A 19130-nucleotide genomic window follows, 5' to 3' on the forward strand; every position below is an offset into this window, starting at 1 on the left:
AAGTATTGGTCCCATGGTGTACAAGAGAGATTGAGAAAAGCTCTGTTTAACCCGGAGCCATACAATCCAAAATTTGGATCACTCCGGAGGTATTTTGAAAAATACTTAAACAAAACGCGATTCTGGGACGAGCCCGTCACACACACAGACGTACTGCGCATCCTGAAGGCAAAATTACCGATCAGTATCAGAGAAAAATTAATACAAGTACCAGAGAGCAATCTCGAATATTTCCTATCTGTATTAGATTCTATCGATTTAATTAATGAGGATGCTAGGCAAAATCAAGCCTACCAAAACAATTTTCGTGGCAGCGGTAGCAACCAGCTTATACAGCGCCAGCCGCATTACGGCGTCAACAATGTAGCGTGCGCGGCTGAATCGCGACCGGCTTTTGTCGATCGCGCCCCTACAGCACAGATGCCAGGCCCGAGTTCGGGAGGAAATTACAACTGCTACAATCAGACCTGCCATCCGCAATACAATAGAAAAAGAAAAAACGGGGATAGGAATTTTTCTGGTTATTCCGGTGACCGAAAACGTAACTGGTACAGAAATGGCAATAGGAACCAGTGGGGAAATAGTTATAATAATTTCCAGCCTGAATTTAGCCGCAACCACACGGGAGATCATCAAAGTAGGCAGTGGCAATATCCTGCTAACAGCCAAGCCTATCAATCAGAAACGCTAGGTGACACTATTCCGCTAAACTCAGGGCAAAACCACGACAGAAATACTCAACTAAGGAGCAACACGTCAGGGGTAAACATAATTGAAGTCGCAAACGAAACACAAACAGATATGAACCGTGGAGAGTTAAACTAAACATGGCCTCATTATGCTCCCCAATGTTGGCCATAGATTGTCGTGGGGGCGATCCATGCTGTCATGAAAGTAAATTGCTCCGGTACCAAGATGAAACGGATATGCGTGATTTATTGACCAAGGAGGAAGAACCACAGTCATGTGAAGGTGATGGTATAGTACAAGCTAATTTACAGGCCGTAGTAGGAAAAGTACCTACGCATATCCTTGTAGATACTGGTGCGAAAATTAGTGTGATGTCCAAGGCACTATTTAAAGAGATTAATATCCACACGACTTTACCGACCTATCCAGTACAAAATTGTAGGATATTAGGAGCCATAGGCGGTAAATCCAAGTTAATTAAAATGCAAACCATGGTCGAAGTGCAGATTGAAGACATTGTTTTTCAGTCAATTTTTCTAGTTGTAGAAGGGTTGACAGAACGGTGCATTTTCGGCATGGACTTCTTAAGGGAAAAGTGTGCTAAAATTGACTTGGAATCTGGAAAGTGTCATTTATATATTAACGGAAAGAACTGTAGTGTGGATTTAATAAAAGTCAAGAGTAGGAACGACAAAGCTTGTCGAAATATACACATCCAAATCCTAAAGGTCAATACTTCACGAAATAGCGACTCGAGTGAACTGTGGTATCAGCAGGTAGAGCAGCATGAAATTGAACAGAAAATATCTAAATGCTCGGAAATCTCACAACAACAGAAGGGTGATCTTAGAAGTGTATTGTTACGCTATGCTCGTGTGTTTGATAAAAGACCCGGGGTCATTAGGACGTATCAGTATAGCATGGATGTCCGGCCCCACGACACTTTCTGTAAGAATACCTATTCTATACCTTGGTCACAAAGAGAGGCAGTGGCTCAAGAAATAAAGAAAATGCTCTCGTGGAATATCATAGAGACTTCATTATCGCCTTATTGCAGTCCACTATTAGCGGTCAAGAAAGCCGACAATTCGGTGAGACTCGTTCTCGACGCAAGGGAAATTAATAAGATTATAGTTCCAGTAACCACCCGAGCTGAAAACCTGGAAGAACAGCTGCAGCGTTTTCATGGGGTGCAATATTTAACTAGTGTAGACCTACGTAGTTCATATTGGCAAATCCCACTATCACCTGATAGTAGGGAGTATACAGCATTCATATTTGCAGGTAGGTCCTACCAGTATTGTGTTCTACCGTTCGGATTGAACGTTAGTGCCGGCGTTTTCATAACTGCGCTCGACACTGTTTTAGGACCTGACCTTCTTGACAAACTCACAGTTTATATAGATGACATATTAATAGCAACACCTACATGGGATGAACATATAGAGCTTTTGGAAAGAATGTTACAGAGGTTTTCAGCGGCAGGTGTCACTGCAAACCTTAGCAAATCAAAATTTGTGAGAAAAGACATAAAATTTCTCGGTCACACAATTTCGCCGGCAGGGATAAGACCCGACCCAGAAAAACTGTTAGCCATAAAAAACTTTCCCGCGCCGTGCACAAAACGACAGCTAAAGGCATTTATGGGATTGTGTTCTTTCTTTCGCAGGTTCGTGCCGAACCAATTGCTCAATAGCCCTGCATTATTGGGCCTCTTAAAGAAGGACAAACAGTGGATCTGGACGCCTCAATGCCAGACCGAGTTTGAAAAAATAAAACATGCTTTGGTTAATTCTAAAATACTAGAACATCCTGACATGAGCAAAGATTTCTGTATAGCGGCGGATGCTTCATTTTCGGGACTAGGAGCCTGTCTATTTCAGCTGGACATAGGCGCTAGCTCCGACAATGTTAAGATAATTAGTTTTGCTAGCCGTACTCTGTCAGAATGCGAGCGCAGGTATTCCACAACAGAATTGGAAGCCCTTTCTATTTTGTGGGCTATTAAAAAATTCCACTATTATCTATTTGGCAAACATATACGAATCTACAGCGACCATCAGGCATTAAGCTTTTTACTCACTTGTAGGTTGCTACACAATCGCCTTGCGCGGTGGACGTTATTTTTGCAGTCTTATGATTTTGAAATTATATATGTGAATGGCAAGGATAACGTAATCGCCGACGCACTGTCAAGATTACCACAAGGACTACCTGAGTTCGAAGAATTGGTAGGAGAGAACACAGAATTTAAAGTTATGCTCATCAAGGACACAAAATTCAGGAAATATTTTTTGGATATGTGCAATAATATGGCCAAATTACAGGAAGAAGATGACCGGTGGAGAAAAGTTAGATTCCAGTTAAACAATAACCCCCCTTTACCCATAAGACAACATTACAAATTACACAAGGATGTATTATTTTACAGGAGGAACATGTACAGCGATACATGGTGCGTTTGTGTGCCCGAAGCATATAAGAAAAGTTTAATTTGGCATACTCACTACGCTTGGGGACACTACGGTGCCCGCAAGTGCTATAAGAAATTAAATATGTACTGTTACTTTCCCAATATGCTTCGACGCACACAACAAATTTTGAAAACTTGTATTATTTGTCAGAAGGTTAAGCCTGTCAATCTGAACTGCGAGACAGAGTTGCATCCTATTTTACCAAAAAACCCACTAGAGCTAGTATGCATAGATGCTATGGGTCCTTTACCCTCTGCCAGGGGAGGTGTAAAATATATTGTTGGAGTATATGATGTATTTTCCAAGTATGTGAAATTATATGCCACGAAAACAACTGCAGCTAAGCCTATTATCAGACGTATGCTAAACGACTACTTCCCGTCTGTTGGGAAACCACAGGCGATCTTAACAGATAACGCAACCAATTTTACGTGCCATGCTTGGAAAAAATTTCTGAAAGAACAACAGGTTAAACAAATACTGATATCCCGGTATAGCCCGCAATCAAACCCTATTGAAAGAATATTCCGTGAATTGAATAGGTTTATGAGGACATACGTAGCCAACAAGCAGTCTAAATGGATTGAATACTTAAACGTTTTTGAACAGGTGGTAAACAATCTCCCAATATACGACACTGCAGTTACGCCGTCAGAACTAATATGCAATAAGAAAGAAAATAATGAATGGGTAAACCCTATCCCGTCTTTTCCTAGACAACCCGTCGACCTAAATGAAAAAATAAGGCAAGTATTAATCTCTATCACACAACAGGCCCAATGCCGAAAGAAGCATTATGATAAACGGCTACATGGTGTCACCAGATTTACAATCAGAGAAAAGGTGTTACTCAAAACTCACGTGAAATCTTCCTTGCTAGCTAAGAAAAACGCTAAGTGGCAAATGAAATATACTGGTCCGTACGTAATCGCACATATTCCGCACGACGGTTGTTATTTACTTGCATACCCTCACAGTGGTAAGATCAAAGGGCTGTATGCACACAGAGACTTACGAAGATTCTACTATGATTAAGTATCTACGTCATATCTAATAATGCACAAGTATAAAATAAGTTACTGTAAAAAAAGGAACGAGCACGATTAGGATAAAGAAAATACATCTTATGCAGCTAAGTGAATCAGAGCATTTCACTATTTCTGTTTACATTTGTCAGTGAACGTGGACGCAAGACACAGGTAAGCTAGGACATACACGTCAGTTGGTGACTAGCGATGTTTAACACGAAGTGTACTTGTAAGTTTTGACGGAATGTTTTTTGTTTGGTCACAGTGGTATTTTAGTTTTAAGTTTATGTACGGAGGTATCTGGAGCGAACAATTGGCACAGACCTCACAGCAAAATAGATGTAAGTTATTTATTCTTTTTTTTTGCCACTTGTGTATCAAGGCAGTAAGGTATAGGGTAAGTTACAAAGAAAAATATTGGACTCCCTAAGGTACAAAGGTTAAATTTGTGACGCAAGTACACGATAGGTTGCTGAGAAAGTATTTTGTGTCTTTGACGTATCCACACCACGAGTTTTTATCTATAAATATATCGCACAAAACACGACCTTAAATTTTTTTTGTATGCTGCAATTATAAAAAAGGATTCCTAACTGCTAATGAAAGTGTAGGGATATATACACCATACGCACAGTAACTTGATCTAAGAAAAGTGCACCTAAAGATAGGATACATGAATAACAACTTGTGTGATCTTACTGTCATACAGATAATTTTCTTTTAACTTTATATACATGTTTGAATGCAAGTACGATGTTGAGATACAATCTGTGAATGTTAACTGAAGCAAACATAACACCGTCCCTTACAAAAAAAATAAAGGAGTATGTATAAGGTAAGTTACAGGTAGACAACTAGCCGAAAAAATGAGGTAACGCCGAAACAAACACAATTATTTACATGTGGCGCTCGGCGAGATACTGCGAGATTTCAATCGGCGGGGAAAAGTCATGAAGTTACATTAATGTCACTATGACTGACGATTGACGTAATAAAACATTATCAAGATCACTGAGAAACACTACGTGATACCCAGTAACGCCAAAGAATTTTAATAATCTATTTTTTTTTAGTGTGAAAATACGAAGGATGTACGCTGACTTTAGAGGGATGCAGTACATTGATTATATTTTTTTTATGTGTTTATAATATTTTGACCAATCTGAGAGGAAGATATTTGATGGAAGGAGAAGAAGTAACACAAATATGAACACAAAAAAAAAAACACCATATACGCGAGCACCGACTTTAGAGGCAGTAGCGCACAGCAGCCAAGCTTCATTATTAATCTGTTGTTTGTACTACCTAGCAATTTATGTATAGTGATTTATTTATGTCTGTTTACTCATTTCCTATTATTATTTTATTCCTTTATGTTTATGATGTGTGTGTACCATGCATTGTTACAAACTTGGGTGACGAAAGGATGAAAGAATCCCCCCCTCCCACATGGTAACTCGCGGGTAGAGAATGAACAAACTTTGCCTCATTTGGAGACAACTTCTAAAAGCACTTATAGTGCGTTCATGTCCTAGTATTGTTATTTCAATACATAAGTGCATCAGTAGCACGACATAGAGTAAAAAAGTGCTGTTGTTCTCAAACGTGTTCTCCTATGCTCTATGAGATGTCAGACAGTGTCACGATCGCGAAATATAGTATTAGAGGCACGTACTTTCTGAGAACACAATCACCTACCAATTTATGTAATAAAAATGTTATGAGCAAAAAGGTACGCCGACAAGGTTCAGTAAACAATCGCTGGAACAAATAACGAACGTGGGCATTTATCACAAAAGACAAGCTAGTGATATCATGAGCTACAGTTTTGTTTCTGAATGGACAGGACAGTGTGACAATGTTATTCAGTGTCAGTGACCTGTGAGCTATATGCAAATAGACAAGTGAAAATACGTTTCATATCACGAACCTTTTCCTTCGAGGTAAAAGAGACATAGTGAATCGACGAAGACTGCGGCGGTACAAGTGTTTGTGCACTACATAGGACAGTGTGCCGTTGCTAGCCAAATAGTGAAGTGCAGTACTTACCTTTGTGCGGTGGACTTCGGAGGCACCGAGTGGTCCCTTCCCACAGCCAAGGTGTACAGCAAGTGGAAACAAGTGCGGTTGGTTTTTTTGCAAACTCTGCGAACACTGCACGAGACACTGAAAAGTTTGGACCGAGACGCGCGGCATCGCTTTACGGCGGTGGGCCCGCGCAACTGCCGAGTTCCACACGGCGCGCAGCGCGCCACCAAACTGATTGTTGCGAGTGCAGTTATGTGCATATGACACATTATTGGCTAACGGCATAACATAGAAGGACAATTTAAATGCAAAGCAAAATCTACGTTTAAATGGACACCCAACGAAGTGCCAAGACATGTAGAAACACAGATTCCTGAAACCCGAAATAAAGTCTGACTACCCCAGCTCATGATTCACGCCCCACGTTACCTTTGAACAACGCCTATGTTTATATGTATATATATGTATTAGTATTAAGTTAGACTAAGTATTAATCCATGTGAATTTTTGTTTGTTACATGTTTATATTACCCATGACGAGACAATAGTAAAATACGGAAAGGATGTCACTAAGCAGATCTGGGCGTAGAAGAGAGAAGCAGTGGAAAGCAGAACCAACTCTAAGCAAGAGCTAACGCCTCTTGCTGCCCCAGACACGACTATTAACCCACAATTTAGATCCGAACACTCTAATAAATATGTGACTTTCCTGAAAAATTTTTTAATAAAAAAAAAAAAGACTTAGGAATTATGAATTTTATTAGCAACAAGTGTAAAAGAAGACTGTTTATATAGCGATAGACTATGTATAAAACAATGTAATACCTTTGTATAATCCGATGTACCAAGAAATAATAAAATAATTTTGTGTATACAATACAAAAAAAAGAGAGAAGAAAGAAGGTAATAGGAGGATGTAACAATTATCCAAATGTGATGATTTTGTGTCAAGGACGATGTAATAATTTTGTGCGTATAGTATGTAAGTTTATGTGTGTTTTACATGTGTTCTGTGTATCCTTATATAAATGTTTTGTCCTCATTGTCATGTGTCAAAACTGGCATCAAAACCATGTTTGTAGAATGAAGTGATCGGGAGAGAGAGACTGACAGTGCAATGCTATTACGTGTGAATAACAGTCAAGGACTACCAGTGTGCAAAGTGTTTGGGCTCATTGCCCGCAAAATTGACATTTCTTCAGACAATTCGCCCAAGGGGGCGATGTAAAGGAACTGAAAATATTGTGATTTAATCGCAGAGGTGCTGAAAATTTGTTCCAGTGACACACCAGAGAAATATCTGGTAAACTTTTTATCTTTGAGAGACATAGGAACAATTTCGCCCTTCGTTTTTTATTTCTTGTATGAACGACTACTTTTTGTTCTGATGGGCTGGTGGGATGTCGTACTGTCTAATTACTAGTGTGTGTGTGTGTGGTAAATGAAAGAGTTAAAAGGCGCAAGATGTGTTTTATATTATTTTCATCGCACAACAAGCCTTATTCCCATGCCTATGGAGTATTTATGTTAAGCAGAGAAGGCGAGTTTTAGATGAAACCGGAGATCTTCAAAACGGCGCTGCTCAACAATAGAGGTGCGTGATTGTGCTCTCTACTTTCCTTTCGTGGCCGCTAAAATTACTTCCGATTCGTTTTGCCGAGACATTCAGAACCTGCAGTCTTCTTTTTCTTATAAAAATACTAGTCCGATGCAAAAGAAATACTCTTAGATTTAAATAATTGCCATTCTTTTACCCAGGCCACGGGGAATGATAGAACGTACGTGCCTCTACTCTGAATGTACGTTCGCAATCTCCGAGTGTGTTACGACGAAATTATTTCACAATGAAAATTTCTCATCAGACCGCAACCACTCGCACGCGAATGTACGTACCCTCTGAATGTATCTAGTCAGTCACGCGCGTTGTTCAAAAGCTTTACTTTTAATATTCAGTGGATTACATTTCCGAAATTAATTTTTGTTTATGCTGCAAATCGTACTTCACGCGAAGTATTTATTACGTAAGTTTCAGGCTCAATTTAATAAAAAAAAAAAGATTCCGAATAATAGAAATAAAGAATAACAATCAAACAAATCAAACCTAAATAAAAAAGAAAGAGGGAACGTTACAGGCTCAGCGACAGTGTCAGTCACAGACAGCACCTGGAACCTCTTTGTCAGACAAACCGAGGAGGCCTTACATGCGGCCGCCTGGGAAGTCTTTCGCCGCCTGCATCGCCCCGGGGCGACCTCCCACTCTACCACAGGTGAGGGGTCAGCCTCAGTGCGAGCAGTAACTGGGTGGGCCACCAGTGAGGACCGATCGGAGGATCCGATGCGCTGGACGTCTGTTGGATTCCATCGGCCGGCTCACAACACTGGTGCCCATCCACTGCAGCCTCAAACTGTGTAACCGAAGCCATCACAGCCTGAAGCCGAGAACGAAGTGTCACCAACTCAGCTCGCATCCGCACACAACAATTGCAGTCCCTGTCCATACCAAAGACCGTGGAGAACTAAACTATGGAGATAAGCAGACTATCGGCACGTGCTGCTCATTTGTGATGTAGACCCTGACGAAAACGCACGAACTGTGTCTATTAATGCACAGATATTCAAGAACCTAACTACTGAAGCACTCAGATGAAACAAAATAATTTGCCCCTGATAAGGAACTTGTAATATGACACAAAATCGATTTACTTTCTGACAGAAACGAAAACGCGAGAACTGTGGCTGTTAGGTTTTAAATTTACACACAGAAACTCAAGAAACTAAACTATTGAAGCACACAGATGATATTTACTTCGACCTCATTCAGTACAGTGGAAACTAGGTTACACATAATCCTTTAAATTTTTTTGTCTTCTGGTGCTGTAATTTGCTACATTATAGTGTTTAAGCTCAGTCATTAACTATGTACCATTGTTATCTTAACAGGCACATCTTACACAGAAGAAAGAGCTAGTTACGAGAAGTCTGATCATAAATAAAACTCTGCAAAGATATATCGTTACAGATAGTGATCACTAATTAATCGCTCGTCTTGATTTCACAGCTGTCACCTACCTGCCTGACATCTGCCATCAGCAAAACATAAAACATACTGGTTGGTTCATAGCAGCAGCACTAGAATGTGTCGTTGTCTGCACGCCAATGCTCACATACATGAAAGGGGGAAAAATACAGCGTCAATATACTGTTTGTTCACGCACTTGGAAAAGTTAATCTGCAGCACAGCCATAACATCAACTCGAAACAACTAAAAGCAAAATGACATGCAACTTGTGTTGAAATCAAGGTTCGATACCAAATGAGCAATTTGTAATCTTACGCCCAGCTCCTGTATATACGCGTACCTGCACTCATCCGCTTTCCTAATTTAACGAAACGTCGCGCACACATTGTCTGACTGCCATTCACCACTGCCCCCTCGTTTTGTTTCCTCACATGCACACAATGTTGACAATTACATGACTGCTCTCCTCCCTCTTGAGTCAAGTGATACAAGGAATGTAAAATGACTGTTTTATTTTAAATACATTTGTGGAGTGAAATATAATCTTAAGTTTTTGCATGTTCTATCTGCACATGAAAGGGCTATTCCTTCCTGTATCATTCCACATAAAAAAACTGCACACTACCCAATGTACATTTTAATTAAATAAAAAAGTAAACTTTGGTATGTCAGTCTGTATTTATTAGTAAGAATTCTTTTACGTTCCGAATAATAAAAAGTATTAAAAGTTAAGTCATCACTGAAGAAGATGCTGTTTCTTCCATTATAGCTAAAGAAGGAGAAGAAATATAGTATAAAAACGGTATTCCAACCATTTCCAGAATATTTATGGTATGTCTCAAAAGTGGTTCTATATTTTGTTAGACAAAGTGAAGGCCATCATTAAGAGAGAAACGACGAACTGTAGCCCACTGAGATAAAATATGTAACCTTTTTTTATGCAGTGTGGAACCTACCCAACTGCGTCCAGGGCTGGACTTCGACGACAAACACAATAAATAATGGCACCTATATGTTCAGGGTGCCTTAGCGAAATACATCGTTTTTAGAGATGTGTTTTTAGTATTCGCAGATTAAGATAGTATATTTGTAATAATGGAGATAGATCAAGATGCATTCAACTTCGATAGATAAGCATTTCAAGTGTAATAATTTTGGACGATCTTCGCAATGAGAACACCTTAATCTGCCATAACAAGTCGATTATCGAGTGTGATGTGTAAGGTTTGAAACGTCACTGTGGTTTTTTCAGACTTGAGTTGTGGAATTCGTCTTGGTTGAATAGTGGTATTTGGTCAAACGGAGAATAATACGTTTCCACCATGCGAGGAACTCTCACATATATTCAGATTCATGTAGTCGCTTTATAAAGCCGATTAAATTTTTATTTCCATGACAAAAAAGACCTGTTAATTATGTTGCTTACCTTGTGTCTTCTTGCTTGTAATTTTGGGGTGAAATGACCGTGTAAGTGTTCTTAAATAGTACGGCATGTTTAAGGAGACAGATGTATTGTATCTCTATTTCAATACCGTAACATGCTACTTAAATGTTATTTCTTTTTTTTTCTTTTTTTTTTGTAGTAGCTCTAGTGAATCAGAGGCTGAGTTTTTGTAAGATGAATTAGGCAGCCGTCTTGGTCGCAATTTAACAGCAGCCATTATGAATATTTCATTGAGGTAATTATGATGTACATTTATTAGATAGAACCTGTCTGTTTGATATTAATGAAGTCCGATCTATCTGCGAGAATAGCGATTGACATGGTTTCAATTTTGGAAATTCGCGGTCGTAAAATTTTCAACGAAGCCAGTTAATTTTGAAATCAATCTTTCGTATTCACATTTTTATGCGGTTGAGAGCGAGCGATCGAGCGAGAGAGAGAGAGAGAGAGAGAGAGAGAGAGAGAGAGAGAGAGATGATATGAAACCACAATTAGGTATTGAATCAGTCCGACACTGGTCATTGTTTAAGCTAAAAGATTTTTCGTAATTCCTTCTTCACTTAGGTCGCATATAGCCGACGTTACAGCTTCCTTTCCGTTCCGTGACAGATGAGGCGTTCCTCTTTGACACAAATGTTATTAAATCTGTCACTGTAGCTGTTTAAAATGTTTACAAACGAGTGAAGACTACTCAGTGGCAAATCGAAAATCAGAACAACGCACATTTGGCATGTTGACATAAAAATGACGAATTATTAATGCACGATTGTATTGCATCTCTTCGAAAGCTGCTGTTATCATTTAATGTATTTAAATGTCGCACAACATTGTTATTATGTTGTAATCACCCATATGTATAAAATTTTTAATGCAACCGTCTTCCAATCACGGTTTTGGATGCGTTACGTATAAGCACTGAAGTAAAATATTTCTGATGGGAATCGTTTTCACCGGCTAGGTCTTGAACTCAGAAACTCTCTCAAGTGTTAGCTATTATTTTCAGTCTCGCTATCCGTCAACCCATGGAACACCGCATTTGAACCGAGTATGAAAATTGAACTCACCAAGTGGATGCTCCACCACGCGTCACTTAGGAACACCATTCGTGGCTTTAACGGACGTGTCGCTACTACGTCACGTCGGTTTCCCTTGTTTCATAACTTAAGACGTTGGGGACTCGAAAGAGCGCCACGCTCCAACCACATGTCCACGCTACCACACTTCTGTGTGGAATACATCTCAGATCGCGTTGTGGCCCCGACGTATATTAAGGATTTTGAAGTGTTCCCGTTGGCACTGTATGTTTCATTTAGTGCTACATTACAGCGCCTATGTTTTCACGATATACTGTGCAATGTCCTTCAGACATTTTTCTCATTTGTTCTGAAGGATATTGCAGGGTACATTGTGAAAATACAGGCACTGGAATGTAGTATATCATGCCAATGCAAAGCCGCGACAGTAATCGCCCACCCCCCACCCCTCCTCCCCTTTGCAGGAATCACAGCAATTTTGTGAATATCACATGTCATGGAGGCATTCTCGGACTACCAAGGCGGTTGCCAGCACGGTAGCTCAGCGTGTTCGTTCAGAGCTGGCTGGTCTCTGAAATAATAACAACAGTAATAATAATAATAAAACCCGTGGTGGCCCGGGAAAAGAATAGGACTCTGGTGTGTTCTGCCAGTCGTAAAAGGAGACGAAAAGAACAAACCACTATTAGAGCTAACCTCCCTTTTAGTGTGATTAGTTGGTTCAGGACAGACTAATGAAGCCTCGAACAAGCGCTGTCATGGTCGGAGACGACGCTTGAACCCTATGCCCGTCCACAAAGGTAACGACGCTGCTAGACACACGAAACATGATTTAAACCCAAATAGAGGTGTTTTGCAGCATATGCTTCCTGCAACCACCCTAGAAGGATAACAAAGACAGAGGATGAGATGGTCAGATGAAGTTAACCGACACCTCATGTTCTGTTATTACCAAGCAACAAACTTAGGAACCAACACAACTGAATACAGATCACAAGTATACACAACATTTATTACCAGATACTCAGAATTAAAATTTTTAACAGAACAACGACTAGCTGATCAGATCCGTGTAATAATCAAAAATAACAGGATACCCCAGTCAGAATTAGAAAACATCAAGCAACAAGTACAACAAATACTGGAACAAAATAATTTGAAATTGGAAGAAGAAGAAAATACAGTAATGGACTCAAACATCGCAGACCAAACAAACAAAGAACAACACGCATCAATTAAACAATCAGAGGAAAACGAAATCTTAAGACAGACACCAGAACAAGCACAAATAGAACACGAAGTGACACGCATGTTAGACATTGAAGAAAAATATATAGATTAGATTAGATTAGTTTTCGTTCCATAGATCCGTGCTGAGGAGATCCTCATGGATGTGGAACATGTCACCTTTTTTATTTTTTATTTTTTTAAGCTGAAATAACAATACTAATAGTATAAATATATACAACACATCATTTGTTTCTATTAAAAAATTCGTCAATGGAGTAGAAGGAGTTGGCCACTAGTAAGTCTTTCAGGCTCCCTTTAAACTGATCTCTATTTGTAACTACATTTTTATGTTTGCTGGCAAATTATTGAAGATGAGTGTTCCTGAGTAGTGGACCCTTTTTTGAACTAAAGTAAGTGCTTTTAAGTCCTTGTGCAGATCATTTTTGTTCCTGGTACTGTATGTATGAACTGAGCTGTTTGTTGGAAAAAGAGATATATTATTTAGGACAAATTTCATTAAGGAGTAAATATACTGAGAGGCAGTAGTTAGTATACCCAGTTCTTTGAAGAGGTTTCTTCAAAATGTCCGTGAGTTTACTCCACAAATAATATTTATTACATGCTTTTGGACTCTGAAAACTTTTGTTTGACTTGAAGAGTTACCCCAAAATATTATACCATATGACATTATGGAATGAAAGCAGGCAAAGTATGCAAGCTTTTTCACTTTTATGTCGCCTGTGTCTGCTAACACTCGAATTGCAAATATAGATTTGTTAAGGCGTTTCTGCAGTCATGTGGTGTGCTCCTCCCAACTGAATTTATTATCAAGTTGTAATCCCAGGATTTTAAGACTGTCAACCTCTTCTATCTGCTCTTCTTCGTACTTTATGCATATGTTGGGTGGAAACCTATTACAGGCTTTGAATTGCATATAGTGAGTCTTTTCGAAGTTTAATGTCAGTGAGTTGGCTTTAAACCATTTATTAATATCCATGAAAATATCATTAGCAGATCTTTCTAGAACTACTCTTGACATACTATTTATTGCAATACTTGTGGCATCTGCAAACAAAACAAACTCTGCTTCTGGCAGTGTAACTGATGAGAGATCATTAATGTACACAAGAAAAAGCAATGGCCCTAAGATGGATCCTTGTGGGACACCACATGTAATTTCTTCCCATTCTGATGATGACTGATGACTTAATTCACTAGTCCCTTGCACTGACACCCTTTGTTTCCTGTTAGCGAGGTATGACTTGAACCATTTTGCAGCACTGCCTGTGACACCATAGAATTCTAATTTATTTAAAAGGATGTTGTGGTTTACACAATCGAATGCCTTTGACAAATCACAGAAAATACCTGCTGCTTGTAACTTGTTATTTAATGAATTAAGTACATTTTCACTGTAGGTGTAAATAGCCTTTTCGATATCAGAACACTTCAGAAATCCAAACTGTGTTCTTGATAATATGTTATTTGTGGTCAGATGGTTGAGAAGCTGCCTGTAGATTACTTTTTCTAAAATTTTTGAGAATGCTGGCAAAAGTGAAATCGGTCTGTAGTTTGATGGCATCTCTTTATCCCCTTTCTTGAATAGAGGCTTAACATCTGCATATTTCAGCCAGTCAGGAAATGTCCCAGTTATAATTGACTGATTACACAAGTAACATAGAATTGTACTAAACTCACAAGAACATGTCTTAATTAACTTTGTTGATATTTCATCGTAACCACTAGAATGCTTTGTTTTTAAAGATTTTATTATGGAAGTTATTTGTTTTGGTGATGTGAGTGGCATATTCATGTTCCTAAAGGTATTTGTAAAGGCTAGTTTCAGATATTCACCCCATTCTACCAGTAATGGATATAAAGTACTTGTTAAATAGATTTGCCACACTCTCCTGTTCCTTTCTGGTTCTACCAGTCTGCTCTTTCACTATATCTCATATTGTTTTTATTTTGTTCCCTGACATTGTTATCTTCTTCTCGTTGTGTATTTGTTTAGTTGCCTGAATTACTTTTTTAATATTTTACAGTATTCCTTGTATTTAGCTAAATCATCAGCATTTGAGCTATTCTTGGTTGACAGATACATTTTCCTTATTGTCTTACAGGAAATTTTTATTCCTTGGGTGATCCATGGTTTTATTATAGACTTCTGTTTAATTTGAATAACTTTTTCGAGGAAAACAGTTTTCAAACATGGTAATGACATTGTTCATGAATGTGTTATATTTTTCATTCATGTCATGAGCACTATAAACATCTTTCCAGTTCATATCTTTGAGCAGTTTTCTAAAACACTCAATTTTTGGTTGATTGAATACTCTCCTGTATTCAGATTTAGCAGTCTTGATAATTTGCTTAGAATTTACATCTAAAACAAGGAGCTGCATGTCATGATCTGATAGTCCATTTTTTACAGGTTTTATGATATGATTTTGTTCCTTTGATTTGTCTATAAAAATGTTATCAATGGCTGTCCTTGAGGATTTAGTGATCCTAGTTGGAAAGTTTACAGTGTGAGTTAGATTGAAAGACAACATTACTAACTGCAGTAAATGTTTACTGGAAGATTGAATTAGAAAATCTGTATTAAAGTCACCAGCAATCAAAATTTCTTTGTTTCTTACTGTTAAATAACCCAAAAGAGCTTCTAGATGATTTATGAATAGATTATAATTTCCTGCAGGTGCTCAGTATATTATATAGGATCTGTTATGGAACTCTACTTCTGTTGCACATGCTTCTAGATGCTGCTCTAAACAGAATTTATTAATGTTAATGTTCTTGGATTTATGGCAGTTTTTAATAAATGTGGCAACTCCTCCTCCCTCCATATCTACTCTGCAGAAGTAGGAAGCTAGCTTAAATCCTGAAATGTCTAACATATCTATACCAGTGGTCACTTGATGTTCAGAGCGGCAGTTTATGTCAATTTCGTTAGATGAATTCATTTCATCGATACAAATGAGTAGTATAGAATGCAAAGACACAAATACAGACATTAGACTATTCTTGCATAGACCACCAAATAACCCACAAGTCGAAACAACAATAACAACTATCAACACCATCATGCACAACAAAATAAATGAAAATACAACTATGGAAGAGTTCAACTACTGGTTTATATAGCAGCACTCACTACACTAAATATACACACTAGGCAGAGATCAGAACCAACCAACACACACACAGAAGAAACCCACAAAACCAGCATGGCAACACAGGCTACAGACCAGAATAGAAAAACTGAGAAAAGACATCGGACAGCTAACAGAATTTATAAGAAATGAAATATCAGACAAAAAACGAAAAAGGTTAGGTAAAATCTCACAACAAGAAGCGAGAGAGAAATTAGATGAAAAGAAGCAGAAATTACAAGCATTGGCCAAGCGACTTAGAAGATACAAAAAAAAGGGAAAATAGAAGGAAACAAAAACAAACATTCAACACAAACCAAAAGAAATTTTACCAGACAATAGATAACACACACATTAAAATAGACAATCCAGCAAACATAACAGACATGGAACACTTCTGGTGCAACATATGGTCAAACCCGGTACAACGTAACAGACATGCACGGTGGATACAAGCAGAAACAGACACATACAAGATGATACCACAAATGCCTGAAGTGATAATTTTGCAACTTGAAGTCACCCGAGCAATTAATTCTATGCATAATTGGAAAGCCCCTGGAAATGATATAATAGCAAATTTCTGGCTAAAGAAGTTCACCTCAACACATTCATATCTAACTAAATTACTTAACAGTTACATTGAAGACCCATACCCATTCTGTGCTACTATTACACAAGGAATAACTTATCTGAAACCTAAAGATCAAGCAGACACAGCAAACGCAGCAAAATATCGCCCCATAACATGCCTACAAACAATATACAAAATATTAACTTCAGTTATTGCACAGAACTTAATGACACATACAACACAGAACAAAATTATAAATGAAGAACAAAAAGGCTGCTGCAAAGGAGTACAAGGATGTAAAGAGCAACTGATAATAGATGCAGAGGTGACATATCAAGCTAAAACTAAACAAATCTCGCTACTGTACGTATACATTGATTACCAAAAAGCTTTTGATAGTGTACCCCACTCATTGTTACTACAAATATTGGAAATATACAAAGTACATCCTGAATTGATACAGTTCCTAAGCATAGTAATGAAAAATTGGAGAACCACACTTAATATCCAAACAAATTCAAATAATATCACATCACAGTCAATACAGATTAAGCGTGGAATATATCATGTAGACTCATTAAGTCCTTCCTGGTTCTGTCTTGCTCTGAACCCACTATCCAACATGCAAAATAATACAAATTATGGATATAATGTTACTGGATCATACCAAAACAAAATCACACATCTGCTATACATGGACGATCCAAAACTACTGGCAGCAACAAATCAACAACTCAACCAATTACTAAAGATACAGAAGTATTCAGAAATGATGTAAATATGGCTTTTGCAACAGACAAATGTAAGAAAAATAGCACCGTCAAGGGAAAACGTACTAAACAAGAAGACTACATATTGGATAACCACAGCAACTGCATAGAAGCGATGGAAAAAACGGATACCCATAAATATCTACGACACCAACAAAAAATAGGAATAGATAATACAAATATTAAAGAGGAACTAAAAGAGAAATACAGACAAAGACTAACAAAAATACTGAAAACAGAATTGACAGCAAGAAACAAGACAAAAGCTATAAATACTTAAACTATACCAATATTGACCTACTCATTTGGAGTAGTGAAATGAAGTAACACAGACCTAGAAGCACTCAATACACTTACACGATCACAATGGCACAAATATAGAATACATCACACACATTCAGCAACAGAAAGATTCACATTAAGCAGAAAGGAAGGAGGAAGGGGATTTATCGTCATAAAAACCTACATTATGGACAGGTAGACAATTTAAGAAAATTCTTTATAGAACGAGCAGAAACTAGCAAAATACACAAAGCAGTCACTCATATAAATGCATCGGCTACACCATTGCAATTTCATAACCTCTTCTATAATCCTTTGGATCACATAACATCAACAGATACGAAGAAAGTAAATTGGAGAAAGAAAACACTACATGGCAAGCACCCGTACCATCTAACGCAACCACACCATCGATCAAGACGCATCCAACACATGGCTAAGAAAAGGCAATATATACAGTGAGATGGAAGGATTCGTGATTACAATACAGGATCAAACAATAAACACCAGATATTACAGCAAGCATGTTTTTAAAGATCGCAATACCACAACAGATAAATGCAGACTTTGCAGACAACAAATAGAAACAGTAGATCACATCACAAGCGGACGTACAATACTAGCAAATACAGAATTCCCCAGAAAACATGACAATGTAGCAAAAATAATTCATCAACAATGTGCCATACAACATAAACTAATAAAACAACACGTTCCCACATACAAGTATGCAACAGAAAATGTACTGGAGAGTGATGAATACAAATTATACTCGAATAGAACCATTATAACAGATAAAACAACACCACATAACAAACCTGACATCATACTCACCAATAAAAAGAAGAAATTACCACAACTAATCGAAATATCCATACCCAATACAACAAATATACAGAAGAAAACAGGAGAAAAAACTGAAAAATACATCCAACTGGCTGAGGAAGTCAAGAACATGTGGCATCAGGATAAAGTTGACATTGTACCAATTATACTATCAACTACAGGAGTCATACCAGACAGTATCCACCAGTACATCAACGCAATACAGTTACATCAAAACGTATACATACAACTACAGAAATCTGTAATTATTGATACATGTTCAATTACCCGAAAGTTCCTAAATGCAATGTAACATATACCACACAATTAAAAGGAAGTCACGCTTGATCAAGGTCCGCGTCACTTTCCATTTTTAACTGGACATAACCTCTGAGAAAGGAAACAAAGATATAATAATAATGACAAAAGGTTAGTGAAGGGATCAACAACTAACTTCAACGGATGTCATTTGACTTTCACTACGACGAAATACAACGAACAATTACGAACAAAATTGGAAAAAATGACGGTTAAGACGACCACTTGTGTAAGGCGCGGAAAGCCGGGTTCGAGTCCT

At 38.1% G+C, this 19130-nt stretch overlaps 1 protein-coding gene across 1 annotated transcript in view; it reads left to right on the plus strand.

The window, feature by feature from the left end:
- LOC126354408 (probable serine hydrolase) overlaps positions 1-6824 on the plus strand; it is a 43865-nt gene extending 37041 nt beyond the window's left edge. The window contains exon 3 of the mRNA XM_050004021.1: positions 6769-6824. Within this exon, the coding sequence (XP_049859978.1) occupies positions 6769-6809 (41 nt within the window). The 3' untranslated portion in view covers positions 6810-6824. The remainder of the gene's footprint in view (positions 1-6768) is intronic.
- Positions 6825-19130: the final 12306 nt, after the last annotated feature.

The sequence above is a fragment of the Schistocerca gregaria genome, chromosome 3 (genome assembly GCF_023897955.1).
Source record: "Schistocerca gregaria isolate iqSchGreg1 chromosome 3, iqSchGreg1.2, whole genome shotgun sequence".
Lineage (NCBI taxonomy): Eukaryota > Metazoa > Arthropoda > Insecta > Orthoptera > Acrididae > Schistocerca > Schistocerca gregaria.